This window comes from Mastomys coucha, unplaced genomic scaffold, assembly GCF_008632895.1.
Source record: "Mastomys coucha isolate ucsf_1 unplaced genomic scaffold, UCSF_Mcou_1 pScaffold6, whole genome shotgun sequence".
NCBI lineage: Eukaryota > Metazoa > Chordata > Mammalia > Rodentia > Muridae > Mastomys > Mastomys coucha.
The window spans coordinates 94,124,486-94,138,642 of NW_022196912.1; the positions used below are offsets into that span (position 1 = coordinate 94,124,486).

Consider the following 14,157-nt stretch of genomic DNA (forward strand, 5'->3'; position numbering starts at 1 on the left):
GTCACAGGGCGGAGCGCTCGCCTAGTGAAGCAGCGAAGCTGTGGGAATCTGCATTCACTCGAGGTCCTGAGTTGCACCGAGCCGCTTTGCCTAGGGCGATTCCTCTCTCTGGCAATCATGTTCCTGAGGAGCAGCGTCTCCCGTCTCCTCCACGGGCAAATTCCTTGCGTCCAGATCAGATCCGTCCACTCTGTAGCTATAGTCGGAGCCCCTTTCTCTCGGGGACAGGTGAGAATTGCGACCCGAGCTGACGGGACACTAAACCTAGAGAGTTTCTTGGGGCTGGGAAGGAGGAGGGAGGGAAGAAAAAAAAACGTGGGGAAGAGCTCGCGGGATCCCATGGCGGGCACCTGGAGCGCACGTGGGATTTTCCCCGACCCAGATGGAGATGAGGGACTGATGGAGGGCAAGGGAGGAGAGAGGGCACTGGGCATCGAGAGGGAAGTGGGCATCGAGAAGGCGAGCATCTGCGGCCTCCAGGACGACGGGGAGGTGGGTATTTCCAGTTTGGAGTGATAAATGGAAGGAAAAGGGAGAGGATTCCATGGAGGAGCGGAAGAAGGCAAAACCGGGATCGTTGAGAAATTGCCGGAGAGGAGGTTAGAGACTGTGACCGGGGATTAAGGCAGGCTTCAGGTTCTATTCTTGCAGAAAGAGCATTAACCTGAAAAGAAATAGATGCTGGTCTCTCTTTGCAGCTGCGGGAGGACCGCAGGGGCTTTGTTCTGCCTTCAATGAAAGAAACCTGCTGTTGCGGAGGGAGCACTCACTGATGGGGAAGCGAGGCGCCAGGTTCAGCCAGATACACACTCTCAGCCATCGGGGATCATAGCTTACCCGATCCGACTCTGGTCCGGCTCTCAGTGAGGGACTCAGAAGGTTGATTTGCTCTCAAAGAACGAAATCTGCCCTCCTCCATCCATTAAGTGTTTAATGAAATGATGAGCCTTCTCTGCCGTAGAAGTTTTGATGCTGTGAAAGGCTTGCAGGGGAATCTGTTAGGAACTCAGTGTAGCATCAGAGATTTCTGTATCAAAGTGTTTCTGCTCCTTTCCTCACCCTCTCTTACGTCTGTGGGGTTTGTATGATTCACAGAAAAAAAAAGGAGTGGAATATGGTCCAGCTGCCATTCGAGAAGCTGGCTTGCTGAAGAGGCTTTCCATGTTGGGTAAGTGGTTGGATTTCCATGTTTGTTCAAGAAAGGGAAGAGACCTGGTCAGAATCTGATCTCTTATATCCTGATCCTGTGCTATCAGCTTGGTGCCTGTAAGTAGTTTGTTCCCATCTGGTATCCCTTGGATTCCTTCTGCAGATAAACATCTTATCAGGGAGTCTTCAGAGAACGTGGTCTTACAAATAGTGGTAAAGAAGTGAAGCAGACAAAGTAGGTCCTGGAACAAGCCATCCGTGTATGGCAAGTGCAGCTAAGGATGCTAGCTCGCTGCAGCTTTAACTGCTCAGTTAACCTTTCCTTGTTACTTGGTAGCTTTCCTAACTGAGACTTGAGCAGAGTCTGAGTCATCCGTCTCACGTGTTGCCTCTTTCCAAACCATTTCCTCTCTGGGGCTAACAGGTTTGTATTATTGTAACCCTGATGTAGATAGGTTTTTTTTTTTTTCCAAAACTACCTAATTATGAAATTACTTGGGTGACTTGTTAAAAGCAGTTCCCGACCTCCTCCATGGAGGAGTTCTTACTCCTCGAAGATGAGGTAAGAGCTAGATACATCTGTGCATTTTTACAGGCATTACTTGAAGTCAGATTTGCAGTTTTCTGTGTTGTAATTAAAGTAGTGTTTAGAGTTTTAGGACCAGAAGTAAATCAGACTCGAAAATAAACACCACATTTACAGTAGTGGAGAACTATTGGTACCAAGACACCAAATTTCAATACCTGTTTGATATCTGACTCAAACACATCTAGCATGTCCCCCATTGTCACTAGGACCATTCATGAATCTCTTCTGGTGCTACAAATACAATTTGTACAGTCAGTAGAAAGCTTTGGTGACAGGAATGCAGAATCTGGATGAACTACAGATGTCCACTCTTACTCTGAAACAATTGCTGATCATGAAGCCTTTCCAAGGGATGCTCATCTTTCAGAATCAGGAATTATGAAATCATCTAATGTGTTCCTTTTATGCGGGACCATGATAGGGAACAAAGACAGATGGAAGTAAGGATAATCACAAAGTCAAGTTGGTGGACCAGTGAGTGTGTTAAGATGGCATACAGGGGAGTGGGTGAGGGGCTACATTACTGAGAGCCTAACCCAGCTTGAGCATCAAAGTGACTGTAGTGGCCTGAACACTTTCAAATTAGCCTGGGCCAAATGTCAAAGGAGGAGTGGCCTTTCCTAAGGTAGAGATGGTGATGTCTTTGGAATGGTTTGAGTAACTAGATTATGGGTGATTGTGTGAAATGGAAAATAGAAAGGATAGCTAGAAAAGCAGATTTTTGTTGTTGTTTGAGACATGGCTTCTCTATGTATCCCTGGCTGTCCTAGAACTTGCTATGGAGAACAGGCTGGCATTGAACTAGAAGAGATACAATTGCCTCTCCCTTCAAAGTGCTGGGATTAAGGTTGTGTGCCACCAAGCCTAGCAGAAAAGCAGATTTGAAGATGAAATAAACTTGGTTTTGAACCTGATGGGTTTGAGATACCTGTAAAAGGGAGATGAGGGACTAGAACAAGAGTAGAGAGGCAAGCATGGCTCTCTAGAGGAAGGTCAGAGCTGGGGCAGAGCTGTAAAAGGGAAGGAAGTTTAAGAGAGAACACAGCAGTTGAGAGCACGTGCTGCTTTTATAGAGGACCCAGGTTCGGTTAGCAGCACCCACATGGATGCTCACAACTGTAATTGCAGAGCACCTGATGCCTCCTTTTGATCTCCATGGGCACCAGGCATACACGTGGTACACATACGTAAGAGAGATACGAGAGACTCCTGGTAGGGATAGGGCCATGGTTATCTAATAAAGGTGGAGAATTTCCAAGATGGCCAACTTCTACCTCTCTCTCCTGACTTGAGACAAAAGCCTGGCAGCTTACAACAAATACCAGTAGACTTTTGTCTCCCACCAGCAGGCACCTTGCTGACAGACTGGTGCTCCATAAGTTCAAAGCCAGATCTGGACATAACCTAACAGTTCTGCCAATAAGTTAAGAGTCACTTAACAGTTGCATGCCAATCAGCCATTCTCTCTCTCTATAAACTGACCAACTCTTCAGAGACTTGAAAACTCTAGCCCTCAAGAAGAGAATGGAGTTTCTGGACTTTTTAGAGGGTCATCTCCTCTGTGTCTCTGTTGCATGTATGCATTTCCTCAAGCCCAGTAAACACCTTCCTTCTACTGCTGATGGTTTCTGCTCCCGTTGGTGGTGCCTGAGGCTGCTCTGCTGTAACGTGTTGCACTCAAAGATTTTTCTGGCTTCTTAAATTCTTTAGCTGGCAGAAAACAAACGCAGTCAAGACCCTTAAACTATATCCATATGCACACACATACCTGCAGATATGCACACATACATACATAAAATGTGATTGTCACCCGGGTCTGGCAAAATGAACAAATGCCAGAGACACATCCGTTGAAGGATTTCAGATTAGAGGATCTCTCGGGGCGAGACCTATCAAGGGGAAGAGGAGGCCAGGAGAGACTGAAATATTGGCCCAGAGGAAAACATTTTTTAGGGGGAAAAAAAGCAAACAGCTCTATGATAAGAAACCCGGCAAAATAAAGGCAGGCAGATCCCTGGGCATGAGCATGGAAGTTTCAGTGGAAGGGTGGGAGGGAGCCAGGCTGAGCTATCACTGTCATACAGCACAGCTCGCACACCTCCTGAGGTTCTCTTAACCTCTGAAAGCAAATGCAGACGTGGAATTCATGGTTTTCTGTTCTCACCCTTAAAATCCCTAATGTCTAAACCTCAGGCTCTCTATCAGCAGTTTCTTGCATTAGCAAAACGGATTCCTCTTCTGCTATCTGAAGAAGTGCCAAGTGAATTCAAGAAGAAGTGTCTTAGGGAAAAATACTGTGAGCTTTGTGATGAGGGACTAGAAAATCCCCAAGCGGCTTCTTGGGTTCCAGCACCTGTGGCCTGCCAACACTGCCCAGTTCTTTTGTACAGCAGCCTCAGGAATGGCTTCTTCACTATGATGGCTGAGTCACACGACCACAGTTCCAAAGTGAGACTTCAAAGTGGTAATTTAGGCTTGCTGCTGTCTCTAAGCACAGAACACTCTTTCTACTTCTAATGGCAAAGGGGGTGGATTTCCATGTCGCTCAGAGCTCAGTGGAATCTGGAGCAGATTAAGCCTCAGACAGAGCCCTGACACAGCAGTGGCTCTTCCTCTCTCAGGTTCTTCAGTTTCCACATTCCACCTTGTTTTCTTATTGCAGCTAAAGCTGTGGCCATTTGACCTAGGTTCCACCAAGGGAAGCATGCATAACAAATTTTGATTTGACGTCGCAGAAGGGACTGTGGCAATATCTTCACTGGATCATTCTGTATTGCCTGGGTCATTATTCCTGGCAAGCATTTAAACTTACTTTTTTTTTTTTTAATCGATGTCTTAGTATATAACCCTGGTGTTGGGAACTCCAGGGTGGCCTCAGACTTACAGCAATCCTCTGCCTTTGCCTCCCTTGCCCTAGGCTTACATGTAGGTCAGCGTCACCATGCCTGGCTTTAGACTTAGACTCTTAAAGATTCTCTTTAATGATTTTAGGAAAGTTTCAGATTCGGTAAGATGTTTTTCTGCTTAGGCAGGTTTCTGTTGTTTGTCATTAATCAACTACTTTATAAGCAGCAGTGAGAAACAGTCGGCTGTGAAGACCTTGATTGTGAATTTTGATCTTCGGATTCCCTCCCCTTTTATACAATTTTTTTTTTTGTCTTGTTTTTTAATGCAGCTTCCTGGTTTAGTTTCTTTGGCCTTTAATCTTGCAGTGCCTCTTAATTCTTTTGTATTTCAGCAATTTCCTGTTGGTGGTGCTCTGATTTTTGAACTGTCACATTCCTTAATGTGACCTCTGGGAACAGCAGTCTAAAGTCTTGATTGGCTTACAGATATCAAGTTCTCAATAAATGGACCTATTGTGACTTGAAATTTTTTCATTCTGTTTTTAGTGTGGTGGTGGTCATTATAGGACTATATACCCATCAAAACACAGTGAATTTAAAATATGAATATGTTAATATGCCTCAAATCTGTTTTGAAAAAATTTCAACATTTTCAGGTTTCTTTCCCCCTCCCTTCCTCCCTCTCTTCCTTCCATCCCTCCTTTTTGTTCAGACATCTTTCAGTAGCTATCATTATGTATCCCAAGCTAGCCTCAAGTTCACAACTCCAGCCTTAGCCTCCTGAGTTATGGAATTACAGGTGTGTGACACTGTGCCCAGCAGAGGTCTATTTTTCTTTTCTTTTCTTTTTTTTGTTTTTGTTTTTCAAGACAGGGCTTCTCTATGTAGGTAGCCCTGACTGTCCTGAAACTCAGAGATCTGCCTGCCTCTACCTCCCAAATGCTGGAATTAAAAACATGTACCACCAGGGCTTGGCAGGTTTATTGTTAAGAGCATCTTTTAGGCACTAAAACTATGATGAGCTGGGCATGGGGATACACATCTTTAACTTGGAGATAGGGGCAAGTGGATCTTTGTGAGTTTGAGACCATTCTGGTCTAGGTAGTAAGGCTACATACAGGGCTAGCTAGCAAGATCCTGTCTCAAAACAAAATTATGTGTATCACTCATATTTTACTTACTGATAATTATCATATCAATTACTCATATCACTTACTGATTGATAATTTATGTAAAGTGTTGTATAATTTGCATATTTGTGTTAGAGTGCTGATGAATTCTAGATGCTAGACTTAACCCTAGTGGACAAAATTAGGTCCTGTTAATCATGCTCTAATGAGGTGTGATGGGAGATAGAAATGGAAAACACGAAAATATGTCAGATGGCCATGTACAGAGTAAATGGAAGCTAGGGATGGGGACAGCAAAGGTTGGAGATGGGTGAGCATAAAACTTTAGATAGATGTCACTGAAAAGCAGCCGAGTCAGCAAATCCTGGGAAGGAAGAAAAGACATCTGAGTAAGTTTCAGGCAGAGAAAACGGCACGTACAAAGACCCCAAGTCGCGTCTAGATTATGAACAGAACCCATTCCCGAGCCCCAGCCAAGGCCGCTGTGTTCAAAGGGGTGAGCCCTCTACTCCAGGTTTTTAGCATCTTCCAAGACAGTTCCCAGGAAATTGTCGTTATTTAATAATCCCAGTAGTTTCCTAAAATGCTCTATTTACAAGGCTGATCTTTATTTGACTAACACAAGTCAATAGGGGAAAGAATAATCTTTTATAAATGGTTTCAGGACAACTGGATATACCCTTGTACAAAAATAAATAAAATGTATAAAAGGATTCTCTCTCATAGCATTTATCAAAATTCCTAATTCAGGCTGGAGAGATGGCTCACTGGTTAAAAGCACTGGCTACTCTTGCAGAAGCCTGGGGTTTGGTTCCCAGCACCCACATGCATCTCCATACTTTATTTCCAGTTCCAGGAGCTCAACACATACTTCTGACATCTAAGGGTACCAGGCATGCACATGGTGCATATACATGCACATATGCAGGCACTCACACATGTACATACAATAAAAATATATGTCTTACATTTTTTTAACCAGCTGGGCATTTATCAAAGTTCTAAATTTAAAGATGTGAAACTGTAGAAGCAACCATGTGAACTTTTGTGAATTTGGGTTAGACCAGACAGTAGTTTCTTAGCTATTTTACCCTTCCACCCAAATCCCATAAGACAGAAATGAAAATGGGTGACATGGTTTATATCAAAATTGAAACAGCCTTGAAGACCTCATGCTATGAAAGAAGGCAGATATAAAAGGCTGACTGGCTCTGTAAGTGTGAACTGTCTAGAGTGGGTGGGTCTGTGGAGGAAGTAACTTAGTAACTAAGGGCTGAGGAGTTGGACAAGTCTGAAAATGGCTTTAGGCTTTGAGGGGGGAAGGTAATTGGAGCTGTTCTAGAATTAGATAGTACTGACGTTTTTACAACTTGGTAAATAATATGTTAAAAAATACTGAATTGTAAATTCTAGGAATGAATTTTGTGGCATATAAATTGTATCTATGTAGACTACTGGGACTGGAACGAAAAGCATGGAACTTGTTACCTGCATGTTTTATTATATGCTGTCTGCTTTACAGACACCGTAAACTATTGTACTTTTGCATAGACCTTATAAATCATGTCTGTTGACACCTAGATCTTAGGCTACCAATGTATAGTCTCTAGTTTTGGGGGAAAAGAGACAATTCTACTTTGAATAAAAAGATGAAGTTAATGTCTTTGAGACACTATTTGGAATAACACTTGAATGTCTTTGGAATGAAAATTGGTTGCTAGGTTGTATCAGTAGCAAATAGTGAATATCAGAATTTGCTATCAATTAAGGAGTAGAGTGGTGTGTAGTTACTCTTTTATATAAAAAAGACACTCTGCCTTTGCAGTCAGGAAACAAAAGCAACTGTCAAAGAGCAATAAGCATAATTTAGTGTAGGTCTTCATGTGCAATTGGATGGCAAGTTGTTGACATGAGTTTCTTCAAAATTAAAGTTTTGGAATCTGCTTTGTCAGCAGCATCATTTGGGCACATCTTTCGAAAACCAAATGTCAGAAAATTGGCTTTATACTTCCTTTGGTGATTGTATTAGTCCATTTTGTATTGCTTTAATAGAATACCTGAGGCTGAAATGATGTATAATAAACAGAAATTTATTAGCTCTAGGTGTTGAGGCTGAGGAGTCCATGATTAAGAGACTACATTTAGTGATGCCCATGTTACTGTATCCTACCATGGCAGAAAGCATCACATGGTGAAAAAGAACAAGAATTAATTTATAGCCTCACGCTCTCCTGTAATTAGCATCAATCTGTGTATGAGGAAGCCCACGTGATCCATCTGCATGCACACTTCCAACTAAGCCCATCTCCCAGCACTGGTGCATGAATTACAATTTCAACACATGATTTTTGAGGGGGTCACACTCAAAGCCATAGCAAGACTCTAGCACAAACCAAACTACAGCATTGCTGTGGACCTGTCAGAGTGACACTGCCCTTGTGGGATGAGCCATCTGTTCTGGGGAAGTAGGAGCTGAGGCCTGAGAATAGCTTTTTAGGCTTCCCTGCTCTGTTATGCCTTGGATGTCACTACTGGTGATCTATTTCTTTTTTTTTTTTCATTCTTAAAAAACAACTTTTGTTCATTCATTTTATGTGTTTTGCCTGTGTATATATATGTATATGTATATGTATATGTATATGTATATGTATATGTATATATTGCACCACCTGGGTGCCTGGTGCCCTCAGAGGCTAGGATTGGATCCCCTGGAGCTGTACTTACAGATGGTGCTGAGAATCCATGTTAGGTCCTCTGAAAGAGCATCAAGTGCTCTTACCTACTGAACCATTTTCCAGCCCTTTTAAAAAATAAATTTTTAATTATGTGTTTGTACATAGTGTGTATGTACAAGTCAGGACAATTTGTACAGTCTAGCAGGCATAGTGGTACATACCCTGTAAACCCAGTCAGTATTTAGGAGGCTGAGGACGAATTCAGTTTGACCTATATAGTGAGATCTTTTCTCAGAAAACAAATACACATGATCTTCAATACCAACTTCCTCTGAATTCTTGCTCCCACTTCTGTCGTGGCTCCTTGTCTGTAACCTCAAGCTCTTGCTTTACCAACTCAGGTACAAACTCTCAAGTTCTCCTTGTCATCTCCCAAATTAGTTGTAGCTTATCCTCTACTATCATCAGAGTCTGCCTCCAACCCCTGTACGGGGTAGCTAACATTACACATAAGAGCCTAAGATGTCAGCAGCTGGGAAAAATTAATTTCATTTTCAAGCCAACAACCTGGAGGTCCAGAACTGGTTTGGTGGCTCTGTGCCTCAGATCTAGATTCTTAACTTGTGCTGTTGGCAAGGTTCCTGCTTAATTGTTGTATACTCATTTCTAGAAGCAGAAGCAGGATAGGTGAATGGGCAAAGGCACAAAGGGAGAGATTTCCCTTTCTAAGAAGCGATGGCAGGACATTGCTGTCTGTGTACTTGGCTGGTGCTGGTTATGTGGGCATGTTGCGTTTCTAGAAAAGCCGATGAGTTTAGTTTATTCTAACAGGTTTACTCCAGAGAAAAATCTTTGTGGACGGAAGGCCAGCCTTTGCCATGTTATCTCCTGATCTAAATGAGGACTTAAAGTTTTGCCATTTGTAACTCTTTTTAACCTGAGAAATTTTCCCTGCTTCGAGACAGGTTTCTTTGTGTAATTCTGGCTGTTCTGGCACTATGTAGTCCAGGCTAGCCTCGAATCTGGAGGTCCACCTGCCTCTGCCTCCTGAGTGCTGAGACCACCACCCAGATCACCAGAGAAATTTTTATCCAATTCTGTATGTATAGGTATACAAATCAAACATTTTAAAAAGATTTATTTATTTATTATATGTAAGTACACTGTAGCTGTCTTTAGACACCCCAGAAGAGGGCATCAGATCTCATTATGGATGGTTGTGAGCCAGCTTATGGTTGCTGGGATTTGAACACAGGACCTTCAGAAGAGCAGTCAGTGCTCTTAACCACTGAGCCATCTCTCCAGCCCCCAAATCAAACATTTTCTGATCATTATAAATTAGTATTCCTATTTAAACATCTATTAAAGACAATAGTGAATCCATATTCTTATGAGATGGATGTGTTTAGTTTTATATACAGAATTAAATCTTGAACCAGGTATGCTAGCTTACACCTACAAATAGGGTTTAAGAGGCTAAAACAGAGAATCACTACAAGTTTGAGGCCATCAAGGGACATAGAGAGTTCCAGGCAAATCTGGGTACAAATGTAAGGCTGTATTTAAAAATACATAAACAAATAAATATTGGCTGAATATTTGATTTTACTGGACATGGTTGTTGTCAATGTTTTTCAAAGTTGATTGATATTTATTGATTTTATTCTATAGTCAACTTTGAGAATGCTGCTTCACATAAATATGTAATACAAAGTAGAAGAATTGTGTTTGGGGCTAATTCAGAGCCCTAAATTCAAGCCAAAATTCATGTAATAAATTAGAAAAAAATTTTAAATTTACTTTTATGTATGGATGTTTTGCTTACATGTGTGGATGTGTACTATGTGTGTGCTTGATGCCTGAGGAGGTCACAAGAGTGCATTGGATCCCCTGGAATTGAAGTTACAGTTAGTTTTGAGATGCCATTGGGTGCTGGAAATCATAGCTAGATCTTTTGCAAAAGCAATTAAGTGCTTTTAACCCCTTACTCATCTCTCCAGCCCCCATGTGATTTAAAAACAAAAAACAAAAAAAAACCCTCAAGTCAGGAACTCAAACAGCACGTATATTTATTTTTTATCTTTTAGTGATGTCATTTATTTACTGTGTGTCTCCTGTCTGTGTGGGTCTTCTTATCCAAAATTGTTTCATGAAATGACCAGACATATGATAAACAAGTTTTGGGAAGTTTTAGGTTACAACATCAGAGTCAAAGAAAGCATAAGAGGAAGGATGTAGAGAACCAGAAAGCCATCTCATGTGAACTGTGTTCCCCTTGGCCCCGCCCCCTTCCTTGTTACTATGTTAATCCTTGTTACCATTTAAACACAATTTGCAGGAAGGGCTTAGAAACTCACTGTCCTTTAGAAGCACTCCTCTATGACATCTGGTGACAGGGTTGGGGCTCTTGCCCCAGTGTATTTGCTTATAGTTTCAGACCATGAATTTTAAGTCCTTATTAGGCCCAAGCATTTCTTTTTAAATGTAAAGTCTGTTTATGTAGCCCTGGCTGTCCTAGAATTGTTACATAGACCATGCAGGCTCCAAACTAGAACAGGAACTCAAACAACACATTTTCGACACAGTGAAATAAGTTTGTTTCTTCTGCAGTGTAAAGAACTCCTGCTCTGGGATTTGACAACATCTTGGGAAGCACTTTTTATATTCTGTTGGCTATGTAAAAGGCTGTCAGAATGATTGAAGAGATCTGGTGGCCAGAGGTCAGACGAGCATGGTGGATGAGGCAGGACTTCACTGCCCAATTGGCTCAACGTTTGAAGGCCTGGCTTTGTGATGTGTAGTGATGTGTTGTGGAGAACTGGGCCCTTTCTGCTGAGCAATGCTGTAGGTATTGCAGTTTGTGGTGTGTCTCATAGGTTTGAAAGGGCCTTCTCCATGCCTTTTCCTGTCCCTGTGGTCTTGAACCTGGGAAGACCTATCCTTAGACATACAAGAGCAAAACCCTAAGTATGACAAAGCCAAGAGCCAGGTCCCTGACTCACTGCAGACAAAAGTCTGCTGTTTACCTGGACGTTGACCATGGCTGTATGGCTGTATTTGAACTATGTTTTAAGTTAGCTGTAGCAGCTTAGCCAATCCCACCTCATAATCTTATATTATGCATAAAGATCTTCAAGAATACATTGTCAGGTTTGGGGAGTAACATGGGAGCCTATACCGTTAGATTCTTTCTTATTCACTGTTTCAAAGAATTTGCAAGACTGTATTGGTACAAATTGTACTCGCGGAGGGCCATTCCTTGACTCCTGCTGTCATTGTCCCTACTCTTTTTTTTTTTTTTTAAAGATTTATTTATTTATTATATGTTAAGTACACTGTAGCTGTCTTCAGACGCACCAGAAGAGGGCATCAGATCTCATTACGGGTGGTTGTGAGCCACCATGTGGTTGCTGGGATTTGAACTCATGACCTTCCAAAGAGCAGTCGGTGCTCTTCCCCACTGAGCCATCTCACCAGCCCAAAACATATTTTTTTAAAGCTTTATTTATTATATATAAGTGCACTGTAGCTGTCTTCAGACACTCCTGAATAGGGAGTCAGGTCTTGTTAGGGATGGTTGTGAGCCACCATGTGGTTGCTGGGATTTGAACTCAGGACCTTCAGAAGAGCAGTTGGTGCTCTTAACCACTGAGCCATCTCTCCAGCCCCCTACTCTTTACCTGGTACTTACATTGTGAAAATTCAAGAGCTGAATTAGGGAGGCAGTCATACCTTTTCAAGATCGAATCCCCTTTAGGGTCTGCCACTTAGTGTTGTGGAAACACAAGGCAGAGCTTATCAGGTTTTCATAGCCAGACTCATGCTGACATGTAAATTATCAAAATTACATGCAGCTGGCATAATTAGATTGAGAAATAGTCCTTCCAACATGCACTGTCAGGAAGCCCTTGTGGGTATGTGAGGCACCTAGGAAGCAAGTGGGAAAACAAGAAAGCTGTTTGGTGAGAAGGAATTGGTAAGTAGTGGGTACTCTCTCTAAAAACAAAACAAAAAGATTTATTTTATGTGTATTGGTGTTTTGCCTGCCTATCTGGTGCCCAACAGAGGCCAAAAGAGGCATTAGATCCTCTAGAACTGGAGTTACAGACTGTTGTGAGCTACCATGTGGGTGCTGGGAATTGAATCCAGGTCTTCTGAAGGGGCACCCATTGCTATTCTTCACTGAGACGTCTATCCAGTCCTCCAGAATTGGTAATCTTAAGAGTCCACATTCAAACATAAGTCAATCTGTTGAACTACTTCCAGCAGCTGATTGGTGTCAGTGATCAAATCCAGGGCCTTGTGCATGCTAAGCAATTGTTGTACCCCAGAGTTACAGCTTAGCCCCTGAGCTGCACATTTAATGACCAAAATCCTCCCATGAAATGCAGTCTCTCTTCCAGGACTACTTGCTATAAGATTGGTAAATTCTTTTTAGACCTTGTGCAGCTCCTTTCTGGCAAGTGCATTTAAATGAGTAGAATACTGTTTTCTGTTAGGCTTATCTCAGTTTATTTCCTGGCATCCCTGATTGGGCTTGAGTGTCCCCTAAGCTCTATTACTTAATCTTATCCACGGAAACGTTAATGTCCTTGTTTTCTTATTGGTCATATGAAGATTTCTATGAGTTAAAGGTTTGGCAAGTAGTTCTGAAAGTTAATATTAACATTATTATAACCTTTTGATTAGTCAGGGTTCTCTAGAGAAACAGTACTTATAGAATAAATATATATACTCATTATATAATATATATATATAAAGGAGATTTATTAGAATGGCTTACAAGCTATGGTCTAGTTGTCCCACAATGGCTGTCTACCAACAGAAGGTTCGAGAATTCAGTAGCTGTTCAGTCCATGGGAATGGACATCTCAGTTGATATCTTTAGTATACACTGGAATCCTGAGGAACTAGGTCCCAATACCAGTGAAGGATGTGCTGGCAAAGTGAAGGCAAGCAGGAAAAGAATGAACAAACGCTTCTTTCTCCCATGCCCTTATCTAGGCTTCCAGCAGAAGATATGACCAGGATTAAAGGTGGATCTTCCCACTTCGAAGATCTGAATTAGAATTGGATGGTCTCACATCGAATGATTTAATTAAGAAAAAATTCCTTCACAGGTTTATGAAGGGCTTTGTTAATTCCAGATGTAGACAAGTTGATAACCAAGAATAGCCATCATGCCTTTAATAGTAAATATTATAGTATTCAAAATACCAGGAAAGTTCCAGTTTCTTATACCACATTAAGAACCTTATGCTTGATGTGGTTTGAGGAGGTTGCTGTGGTTAACAAGGAGGCAGAAACATTCTAGAATAGTAATCATCCGAGATCTGTCCAGCCGATCTGCAGAGATGGCTCAGCAGTTAAGAGCACTTTACTATTGCAGAGAACTGGAGTTCAGTATCTGCATTGACTCCACAACTTCTTCTAACTTCAGTTCTAGGGAATTTTACACCCTCCTCTAGTGTTCCACATGTGTTCAGGTGCCTGGGGAGCTGCAAGAGAATTCAGATCTCCTAGAGTTAGAGTTAGAGTTAGAGAAGACTGTGCATGGCCCGATGTGGGTATTGGGATGGGAACTCCTTTGGAAGATCAGCAAGTGCTCTCAGCCACCTCTCCGGCCACACAAGCTTGGAAAAAACATATATATTGTTTGTGACTCTTCAAACTTATTTTTTTACACTTATTGTATGTGTGAGCACACGTGTGGCATGGTACATGTGTAGAAGTCAGAAGACAACTTTCGGGATTTGGTTCTTTTCACC

At 42.0% G+C, this 14,157-nt stretch overlaps 1 protein-coding gene across 2 annotated transcripts in view; it reads left to right on the forward strand.

The window, feature by feature from the left end:
• Arg2 (arginase 2) overlaps positions 1-14,157 on the forward strand; it is a 24,365-nt gene continuing 10,208 nt past the window's right edge. The window contains exons 1-2 of one of the 2 annotated variants that reach the window (XM_031355258.1): positions 1-228; positions 1,096-1,168. In XM_031355258.1, the coding sequence (XP_031211118.1) occupies positions 118-228; positions 1,096-1,168 (184 nt within the window). In that variant the 5' untranslated portion in view covers positions 1-117. Of the gene's footprint in view, positions 229-312; positions 493-1,095; positions 1,169-14,157 lie in introns of those variants that run through there. The other variant, XM_031355257.1, reaches the window with a different exon arrangement.